At 35.6% G+C, this 11,164-nt stretch overlaps 1 protein-coding gene across 2 annotated transcripts; it reads right to left on the bottom strand.

Annotated features, from left to right (window-relative positions):
- Positions 1–590: 590 nt before the first annotated feature.
- LOC116290977 (26S proteasome non-ATPase regulatory subunit 11A) lies at positions 591–10,315 on the bottom strand. Of its 2 annotated transcripts, XM_089037043.1 has the most exons (17): positions 10,224–10,315; positions 8,358–8,436; positions 8,077–8,178; positions 7,843–7,967; positions 6,582–6,653; positions 6,303–6,360; positions 5,819–5,930; positions 5,219–5,301; positions 5,074–5,138; positions 4,180–4,256; positions 3,440–3,500; positions 2,820–2,882; positions 2,661–2,708; positions 1,969–2,046; positions 1,835–1,870; positions 1,319–1,370; positions 591–796 (listed from the first exon to the last, which is right to left on the bottom strand). In XM_089037043.1, exons 1-17 carry the CDS (start codon positions 10,311–10,313, stop codon positions 654–656), a joined length of 1,344 nt encoding a protein of 447 aa, XP_088893169.1. In that variant the 5' UTR covers positions 10,314–10,315; the 3' UTR covers positions 591–653. The 2 variants fall into 2 exon arrangements, with proteins under 2 accessions (XP_088893169.1, XP_088893170.1); XM_089037044.1 differs by lacking the exon at positions 8,358–8,436.
- Between the last annotated feature and the right edge of the window lie 849 nt (positions 10,316–11,164).

Genomic DNA, 11,164 nt, shown 5'->3' with positions numbered 1-11,164 from the left:
TCTAAAACCTATTTCCTATTGGGGTGAAAATGTTCATGGACACGGGTATACACCTATTTTTGAAAAAGTTGTCAGTTGGAGATCCGAAATCTGTGACCGAGTAGGACACTACGAATATATTCACAGAAAGCATAAAAGAATGAAGATTAAGGTGTAAGTTGAAGACTCTTTTTATAGTAATTATGCAAAATGTAGAGGTGATTTTACGTGGCCACAGGCAGTGGCGTTAAGGCACAAGATCCGGTTTCAGAAAAAGGAGTTGGGATTCAAAATGAAAAAACACTTTCTTCAATCCTTCTCTTTTTTACATTGTAAAAAAAAGTTTTGGTTTTGCTCTAGTGCGCTACAACCCTGAAAGGATAAATAATGCTGATGATATACGAAACTTGGCAAGTCTAGAACTGATGGTTTCTAAACAATGAGAAGGCTAAGGTCCTCTAATGAAAAAGTCAATGGAAAAATCATGGCTGTGATGATCTTCTTAGTTGGTTGAGGTACACACTGCCTTTCTTCGTATCACTTACAGAAAGAAAAAGGCTTTTTATGAGGACACAGAATTTTGTTTATACATCTTCTTATAAACCCAGGTATCTTTGCAGAGATATATTTTAATACATAATGACAACAGATTAGACAAGAAGGTCCAAGTGACTCTAAGATAATTTTTTAGCCTTGGTGTAGAGAGCATCTACGACTGTACCCATCTGGTGTACAAGATCCAATGTGTGTTCATAAGTCTTGTCTGGTGTAGCATCATCAAATACTACTAATACTCCAGAACCTTGATCTAGGATACCTAGAAATAACCACAACAAACATGTTAGGGAAACACACATGCGACGGCCTAAACTATCGATGTTTCTTAGTCTGTCTTCAAGTTCTTGTGCAATAGATTATTTTAGCTTGGGCACAATGTTTTCTCATTTCAAACCATGTCTTTATGTACACAGCATTTCTTTTAACAGCTCAAACGAGAAGACATATGAATATGGATACAACTCAAACAAAAAATCAAAATAGAAAAACAAGACACTTGTTCAGGGCAGGGGTGCTAAAGCTTTCCCCCCCTCCTAATTATTTTGCCACCAAATTTTTAATATTGTTTGCTAATTAAAATATCAAAAGCCAATGCAAATATGTTGTTAATTACCCCCAAAACACTAGAAACGCGCACTTCCTAGGGTCTGAGTTAAAATTTTTTGTGGGTATCCACCTTCTGCAGTCGTTAGCCCCTAAAATTAATTATGCTCAAAATTCCGCTCTGCAGACCCTGTTATTTATTAAATAAGTGAGAGGAGCGGGATACCATGTATCATACCATGTAGTTTCTTGTCTAGGATCATCTGTGAAAGCTTTTTTTCAACAACATCCTGAGAAAAAAAGACACAAAACGTTTAATGACATTGCACTGTTAAAAGAGAAGTACTGTGTGGTGTTTCTTTCTGCTTATAACATATAGTCACAATATTCCTTCCTACGTACAACACACAAAACCAGGTTATGAATAGTTTCAGGCAGGAACAAGCAGAGTTTTATGTTGGATGAGTTGGGTGAGGTCCTCTCTGTGGTCCCCGCATGATCATTTACAGAAAAATCCCTTGTATCAAGACCCTTTGCTTTTTAAACTTCTGTTAGAACTGGGTTTTGGCCCTGCCAATCAAGTAAGGCCTTGGTGGGGCCTAACAGGGCCATGTGAGGGGGAGGGAATTACACATTAAAAAATATGATGCTTTGAGAACAAAAAGTCATGATACTGGGAACCATACTAGGAATTTGACAATAAAAAGTCAAACAAATGCATGTACATGTACACATATGTATCATAGTCATTTACCTGAGGTAGGTTTATCAGCTTTGCAACATGCTCAATCTAAAAATGAAAGAATGTAAATTGTTATTGCCTTTAATGGGGACATACTCTTTACTACAGGTATCTATGACAACAACTGTGGTAAGGGTTTTACGCACCTCTACTCTTGAGAATGGCTCAATAATCCTTAGTAAATTTTGAGTGAGCAGGTTATCATAAAGTGCATCAAGATGAGTCTGAAAACAAAATAAGCAGCATTTTAATTATCAATGGATAAGGAACAAACGTACCAGGGTTTACTCTGTACTTTCTTCCCCCGGCCCTTCCCCCACCACCTGCGAAAGGAATCCCCCTTTCTTCCACTCCTCCCAAAAGGAAGAAATATCTGTTCTACTTTTGCTTGTCAGCTTTTGGATACATGGACTTTATCACAGGACAACCATGTTAATTTTCATGAGAAACAAAACTTTTGTTAGACCTGTATCAATATATTTTCAAGGACTTGAATTATAAGAGGCTACGCATGGTGAAATATATTGTTCAAGCATGGTTGCTGCACAAAAAAAGTCCATCCCATTTGGTTTGAGGAAAATGGGAAGGGGTGAACCACATGGTGATAACATATTGTACTGGGTTACCTGTGTCACAATACAAAAAAAAATTACCTTTAATCCCAATGGGAAACTTGGATCAACTCAAACTTTCTGAATTCACTCATAACATCACCCCACATTGCCTTATACTAAGCAATTATTTGACAGAATAAGCTCTCTGTTGAATACAGTAATAGCTTCCTGGTAAAATTAATAAGTGCAAATTATTTTAAAAGAATTATTAATGTTGCACCTACTTGTATAATAGGATCATCTGTCAACTCTTTCTTGTATGTAGTCAACGCCTGGAGGAAAAAAAACTATTGATATCCATGTACAATGTATTCAATGAATGTTTTTAGTCATTCAGTCAAAAGTTTATTTCCAGTACGTGGTCAGTGTTTTTTGTAGCCTACCTGTTGGAACTCTAAAAGTGATCTGTTGTGACTTGCATTGGCTATACTCTTCATGGCTATCAGCTACAACAACAAAGTAAATGTGCTGATGTAAATGATTGGTACAAGGGGTTTTGTTTTATTATTAATAGTAATGGAGCCATGTTTTAAATGACAAAATATGTACATGTGCTCTTACAAGAAATATAAAAATCATTTCAAGGTCACAATAACAACCTTTCATAAAATATTATAAGTAATCTACATATAACATATTGCCTTCCCTCAATATTTATCATCATTTTAGTACTTAAATCTTTATTTAACAATTATTCACCAAAGGCGAAGTGAATATCGGGGAATATTTACCGAGATGTGAGCCTTCAAAATATTCTCTGATATTCACTGAGCATGAGGCAAATAATTGCTTTAGTTTAAATACACAGGTGATTCTTTCAAAAAATAGAAGAAGATAAAAGACATTTTTTTCCGGTAACAGCAACAAAGTGGCTGGCCGCCATTTTGGATTATCGCTGGAGGTGATTATCGTGTGATAGTGTGAGTTTCTCGACCAATCAATGCACGAGATTTTCAATAATCACCTGTGTATTTTTACTAAACAGTATTACTTGATGGCTTACCTGTGATCCTGAGTATCTTAGTGCCAGTTTACGGCTTATTATAGACTGAACATCATCAGGACTGCAAAAACAAGCATAATTTTCAAATGATTAAATTACAGTATGTCTCATTAATGTAATAAATTTTAGCAAACCAATTTTTACAGCAAGTTTCTACAACCTGGACACTGTCCATTTTCTTCTTTTTTGATTGACATTTATTAAATAAACAATAGTCTGAAATTGTTCATTTTTGGTATTGATGGAAGCCGAAATCACAGTGTTGTCTGGAAGCTTTTGAAGGGATAGAAAAATGGATATAGGTACAGTAGTCACTAATTATGAGACTTGTTATCATTATAGCAGGGTCTGGAAGGTGGGAAAGGGTCTGGTACAATACTGTACACTGTATCTGTCACTGAAATCTCACATCATTAATTGCAAGCGACAACCACATTTAACATACAGCTGTATTCAAAGGTGTTTGAATTTTTTTATTATTTATTAACGGTTTTCATGTTTTCCCCAAGGATCAGAAAGCAAAATCCCACATCCTGGACATCGAATTCGCCAATTCCCTAGTCATGGCTAATGCCATATATCCAGTTTTCTATTTCCCCCCCTAGTTTTCAGGATTCTGTGCTAAATTCTATTCATTTTATCTGTTTTATCTGGCAAATACCCTTCCAGACCCTGTTACAGCACAGCATGACATCAGTAGTGTGAAGTATAAACATGAAGATGTCAGGCGTCCCACTTACCTGTCAAGCATAATTTTGCACAGTAACATATACTTCAACGCTGATACTGCTTTGGGACTGTCAATAGAATCAAACCCCTACAAAGTAGAAAAAGATGAAAAAATGGATGAGAACAGAACTTTAGAAAAACACTTGGAAACAAATACCTGTTTTTGTACTTTGGTGAATTATTAGAGATTAAATTATGTTTCATCAAGCTAATTTTCCTCATAAAATAATCCAAGACCTTCTACTGTTTGCTAGTGAGACACTGACCACTGTCAGAGCTAATGGAACTCATGATGGAAAAAGTATTATCAAATTTCTACTGGGAAACTAGTTTGCTTCTTTGGAAAGCATTTACAATTTCGATTATACCTCATAGATTGACTTAAGATACAACTTACAAAAATACAAAAATATTTAAAAGGATAGAACTGGCCCTCACAAATAACTAAAAGGTTAAAAATGAGTTAGGCATATATACTCTTGTGCCAATACTTAATAAGCTATTGCAATTTTGAACCACCAATTTGAAATATTTTCTTGAAAGCTGTCAATATAAACCTGTATTGGTGCTTCAAAATTGCAACAAGTTTTATCTTGTGGCTCTCTCCCCATCAAATGTGGTTTGATCGAGAGATATTTGGTTGCATAATACAGTGACAGGGCTTAAAATAACGGCCGGTAAGTCACTGGTCATGATCACATGCCAAATTAGGTTTAGCTTAGTTATACAGTACCTCATTTCTGGATCAACATAACTGGTCAAAATGACAGGCAGGCAAAAAAGTTGACCAGACAAGTCCCCATTCTGGGTGGACATTGTCAGATGTCTGACCGTTATTTTAAGCTCTACAGTAATGGTTACTAGAAACTCCTAATTCAATACTAAAACCCTTGTGATTGACTCACCTCAAAACTCTCATAAAAGTATGAATATGCTGTTTTAAAGTCTTTTTCCTCGGCATGTAGTATACCTTGTACAGAGAAATTACATAAGTAACATGGCATAATCACATTAATAAGATATAGTATATCAAATAAGAACTATTGGTACCTGATTGAAGATCAAGAGACGCTTGAAGCTTTGGTGGACAATAAATACCATTTCCAGTTGTTCTTGCCGAGGTCAAAGCAGCTCTATTAAAAAATAGACCAATATTAAAGTCAGTAATGAAGAACATTAAAGTGCCTATCTCCTTTCTGACAATATTCACAGATATATCGATTCTACATGGGGTAAGATGTTGAATAACCCGAAAACATATATAGTTTGAGTTTGGCTTCTTGAAGTCATAAAGGTTTTGTCATATGCTAAGAAACGAAAGGCTCTGGCTGCAACTGGTTTTGAGCATGCCTACAGGACAGACTAGCCATTGTTTGGGTTATCTGTGATCTTAAGCGATTCAAATTACTTTGAACATCTTTATTCATTTTAAGCACTGAATAATCTAGTTGAATTATTTATCCTTTGTCTTCTACTGTATGTGATTCTTTGTGGAATTTTGTGCATTTTTAACAAGTTTTTGGAGGTTTGAATAATGCCAAAAATGCCAGAGTTCCTGGCCATCAGAAAACTGCCATTATTTCAAAACACTATTTGCTTAACATGATGAGAAAATTAAATTTGTGAACTAATTTCACTAATGGTATTTACCTAGACTTTGGGATATTGGAAAGTTGTTGATAAACTTTACTCTCCAGCAACTGCACCTCAACGAGGAGTACTTTGTCATCCAACTTTTTGAGTTCTTTTAGTAATTTAGAACCTGGGAATAAATTCTCGAGTTTAGCATAAGTGATGTGAAGTCTTTTAAAGCTACAGCGTACAGTATCATATACATTAATTTCAAAAAATATTGTCGGTGGGAGATCTGTTATGCATTCACAAACAAACAATGTTAAGGATACAGTCATGTACATACAGTAAATAAAATTAAAAAACAATACCTTGAGAGAGATTTAAGACTGAATTAAATATTTCAGATAAAGGATTAAATGATTAAAATCTTTAATTTTGTCTAAGAACTCCCTTGAGATATGTTTTATTTCAATTCTTATAGACAGCTGTCAAAATACTAGTTTGCAAATGAGATATCAAGCCTTGTGGGTTGAATTTCAACAAAAACAGTAGTTATTACCTAATTTTAGAGCTTCAGTGTAATTCATGGTATCAAAGTACAGCCCAATTAGTCTTGACTGAAAATAGAGAAAGATTAAATGTCATGTACTGTACACGTAAGTCATTTGGTACATATAAATATCTCTCATTTAATAATTTAATTCTTTTAGTTCCATCTTTTTTTCAATGTATGAAAGATGTAGCCATTAGCTATTGATACCAATTACGTTTTTCTGAAAATACCTTCAATTTTTATGAATACCCTAAAACAGCCTTTGATCTGAATGAATGTAATTACCTCTAGAGCTTGTCTTAGGAAGGTTCTCTTCTCCTGTTTTGACCATTCTATACATTCTAGACACAGTTCAACCTGGATTTGACAAATTTACAATAATTAGTATAAAGTGATGTTGTTTTATTTTCTGTTTGATCATTTATCGGTAATTCATTTTTACTATTAAGAAACCCCAAAAAATCTTGTATATCGTAACATAAATAATATGAGTGATAACCCATCGGCATGTCATATGGCTTTAATGACAGGGCTTAAAATAAAAGCTGGTCAGTCACTGGTCATGATGATTGGCAAAACTAGTTTTAGCTCAGCCATACCTCAATTCTGGCTCAATGTTACTGGTCAAAATGGCTTGCAAGTCAAAGATTTTACTGGACAAGTTCTAATTTTGGCAGACATTGTCAACCATTGACAGGCACTTATTTTAACCCTGAGCGTGACTTCAAAATAATTATGCATTGGTTGGGGTGTTCAGCATTTTTCAAGGGGGAGGGGGTAATGTACAGTAATTTTGGAAAACTTGACAAAAGAGTGGCTAACTAGAAAAGAACCAGTGGGTAGGTTAAGAAAGTTTTGCCTTTCAATGGTCTTATGAATGAGAAACCTTGTAAATTGGGAATGTCATTTAGCTTACAGTTTGGCAATTGAAGCAGGGACAGCAGACCACTCTTTAGAGTGTGGGTGTGTGTGTGACGGGGAAGGAGGGAGGGGAGTTGCTAAGGAGCACTTTTTTTAAGTGGGGGCTAACCTCTCTTTTGTTGCATAATAGAACTCAAACTATGAGAAATTACAGCACTTAAAATAACTGACAGATGTCCCAAGTCATGATGACTGGCCAAATTAGTTTTAGCTCAGTCATACCTCGTTTCTGGCTTACAGTAGGGTTACTGGCCACCAGCAAGGAAAAAAGTTCGAATTCTGGGCGGACATGTCAGGCATTATTTCAAGCCCTGAAATTAAGGTGTCACTCTTGTAAAGAGTGAGGGGAGGGGGGTTTAAAACCCTGCAGGCTCTGCTGTCCTTTCTGAAGTGTGAGAATATAAATATGAAGGGGAGGGGTGGTATTCTTCACTGTGTATCGGCATATCCGTGTATCCACTTTAACATATGCCTCGTTCTTTAAAAGTTAATATTCCGTATACGCTTTCATATCTACAGGGGGAGGGGTGGACTTCTTCACTGCCTATCCGTATGGTGAGAAGTGCAGAGAATCACAGTTATTAAATATTTATAATTATTCAAAGCATTGAAGCAAAGTACAGACCTCCATTCCAGTAGAAGCCTCCATGTCAAGAAAACAATCCACCAAGGTACGGACAAGTTTAGCAGCTTTTGCTTTGGAAAACGACTGAAGAAATGGTCTAATGAACTTAATAAGTCCACCGAGGTCTGTAAACCGAAAATAAAATGACAATAGTAAAAATAGTAGAAAATGTGAAAATAAAAAATCAAGTTGAACCATACTCGAGTAAGCTTTCACCATAAAAAAGAGACAAACCTTCCGCTTCGGATGTCTTGGAATGCAACGAAGCAAGAATTAGGATAGCTTGTTCCTTTATTTTCACAAGCTCATCATCTTCCATGGGAATATTTAACTTCACTTGAATGATAAAAAATACAAAAAGCTGGTGAAAATTTCCCACACTGACATAAACACATCACATGGAATGCTTTCAATTAAGAAGCTTCAATATTCGCTCAGTTTACCATCAAATACCACACCCAAAAAATACAACCACAATTAGCAAAATACAATTATCACGTTATATATATGTTTACCTATAAAATAAAGTGATTTCTTAGCCTGTTTGGGATCAGTACTCTCCATTTCTTTAGCTTTTTCTAGGTCATTCGCCAACTTGAAATAAAAAAGTTAATCGTAACCAGGAACCCTTGTGGGCAGAAACGCTAAGTCATGCCTAGGTCCCAGTTCACCACTGTATAAAAGTACGTACAATAGAAGGTGGTAAAAAAATTTTTTAACCAATAAAGACAAATGTAAAAGATTTCAACTTATCTATGAGCGTCATCATAAAATTCAATAATAAAAAAGAGCGAAGGAATAAACGATATGAATGCAAAATGAATACATTTTCAGCACTAGAACTGGTTTTCAAATAGAAAATGAAAAATATATACTTACATAATATGAAACGACCAAAACATGGTATATAAAACACTGCCAGAGAGTACCCCAAACCCCTAATTTGAAGTTTACCCAGGGTGAGCCGTCTGACCTGCATTAGTGTGTCGGTGTTCAAAGGGAGGGGTGGCGTAAGTATGATTCAGTAACAATGGGTTTTCGTTTTTATGATTCCCAATTGTTTATCGTTTATTTAATTCAAGATTCTTCTTGAATCCCACTCCGTTTTAATTTTCTTTCACATGCAGTGGAACTGAATAAACTGCCAAGAACGAGCCCCAAGAGTTATTGGATTCCTTCAGTTTAGGTCCTCTGTAGGGCACTGGTTAACGATACGACTTGCCACATGACAATTTGATTCAAGAACAAAAGATTTTCGTTTTAATGTGTCATGATAGCAAAGTTGAGTTTTGGCGACTCATCTCTTGTCACTTTGTCTGTTATTCTTCGCGTCATCTCTATCAACTATGTTTTGATGAGCTGAGTAGAACAGAGTATGATTGTCCAATCAGAAACCTGCAATTCCTTTTCTCATCTTTCTCTTTTTTACTTTAAACACCTTGTTCTGAAAGTGCCGTATGAGAATTCGTTCGGCTTCACCAAGGCTTTACACTAGCTAGATCCCTCTTGGAAGCGAGGCTTACAGAAAAAGACGAACGAAATCACACTTTTCTCGATGGGAATCGTGCCATATTTCTTTTGCATTTTCCTGTTCGTATTTTTGAGGTGTTATCTATATCAATACTATACTAGTGTACTGGAGTGTCTGTGTTAGACTGTGAAGTCACTAAACCCTTGCAATAGATCAGTAAGACTAATACACATTCAGGGCTGTCAACCCCCGAGATATTCAAATCTGGAGAATTGATAGGGAAGGGACATGACGTCACAGCTCGTCAAAAAGCGCGCGAAAAGACACCTTTCTCTTTGTAACATTTGATGTGATTGGTTTATTTCTGACCAATCAGATTTTCGCTTACATTACAATGGCCTGCTTGCAAGAACAGTTTATGAGGAACGTTTTGATTTTGTTAACGATGTAAAACAACGCAAAGAACATAAAATAATTGGAATTTTATGGTTGTGAAAGTCGAGTCTCACAAGAAATGGTCAGCTTCAGGGATTATCCGGGAGATTTGAGACTCTAATCTGGAGACCGGGAGATACAGTCCAAAATCTGGAGACTCCCGGCTTATCCGGGAGAGTTGACAGCCCTGCACATTAATAGACCATAATTCCATAGTTTTCTTTTGCGTACTTGACTAGTTGACTAGTAATTTAATGCCTGACAATTATTTCTTATTTCAAGGGTTTTAAAGATGCCTTCACTTTATAAGAGAACACTATTAGAGTGAAGTCATTAAACCCGTGCAATAGTTATTAGACTAACACACTATAATTTAGTAAACCTTAATTCCTTTGTTTTCTTTTGTGTCCATTTGACTACACGTTGACTAATATTTTTCATTTTACGGGTTAATTGCCTTCACTATTATACTTACTGATAAACGACAAATTGGACAGAACTTTCTCCATACCAAAGGTAAACCCGCCGAACTAGCTGAATCTCCAACCCGAGTAACATACGCCATTTTGAAATTGATAAGCGCATGCGTAAAAGGGAGTTTCACGACAAAAACGCGCCTGCAATATAATCCGCTGACTGTACAGAATTTCTAGTAATGTTTTACGACTACTGCAAATACTAGCCTATTAAGAGGCAGTCTCTGTAAAAGCGGCCCACTGCATTTCGGGTCAGAAAATAGTTTTCCCTCAAACTTTTACCATAGTAAGGTAATTACTAGTAAGTAATGAAAATGACTTTATTTTATCGAAATTCATCAAAAGGATTTTTTTACATCGCATAAATCCTAGACCACCGTTATCGCTAAATTTGCATTTATTATCAATTGAAAATTGCTCATTTTCAAGTCGTCACTGCTCGCAAAATATTAAACGCTTGAACAAACTAGTATTTTTCCTGACTTTTACATTCATCCTAGTGTCAAAAATAAGCAAAATTTTGAATATTAAGCAAAAGGGAAAAAAGGAGAAAAAAAAAAAGAATTCATACCCATTTGACGGCTTTTTGAAATCAAGACAAACCACCCCTCACTAAAAAGCTTTTTTCTCCCAAGTCCAGAACGGGTTACTTAAGTTATTTACTTCAATCTACTGATCAAAGGTTGATAAAAGTGGATTCATAAAAACATTTTGCGCTTTTTATGTATCTTCTTCACAGCAACCTCGGACTTTTTCGTGTTTTTACCAAAATGTCTCATGAAATATGCAAATTAAGTACTGCAATAAACTATAACTATAACCATTATTACTAGCTTGAATTTTACTATATCCGGTGTTAACACACTAAATATGATCTTATTTTCCATCTTAAACTACTTTGAAGTAAAATGGTCTCCCAAAAATACGTTATGATGCGTTT

The sequence above is a fragment of the Actinia tenebrosa genome, unplaced genomic scaffold (assembly GCF_029948245.1).
Source record: "Actinia tenebrosa isolate PJP-AT-01 unplaced genomic scaffold, QUT_ActTen_1.0 PGA_scaffold4__44_contigs__length_22323623, whole genome shotgun sequence".
Classification (NCBI taxonomy): domain Eukaryota; kingdom Metazoa; phylum Cnidaria; class Anthozoa; order Actiniaria; family Actiniidae; genus Actinia; species Actinia tenebrosa.
Note: the sequence above shows the minus strand (reverse complement) of the source record. Positions and strands in the feature narration are given on the sequence as shown.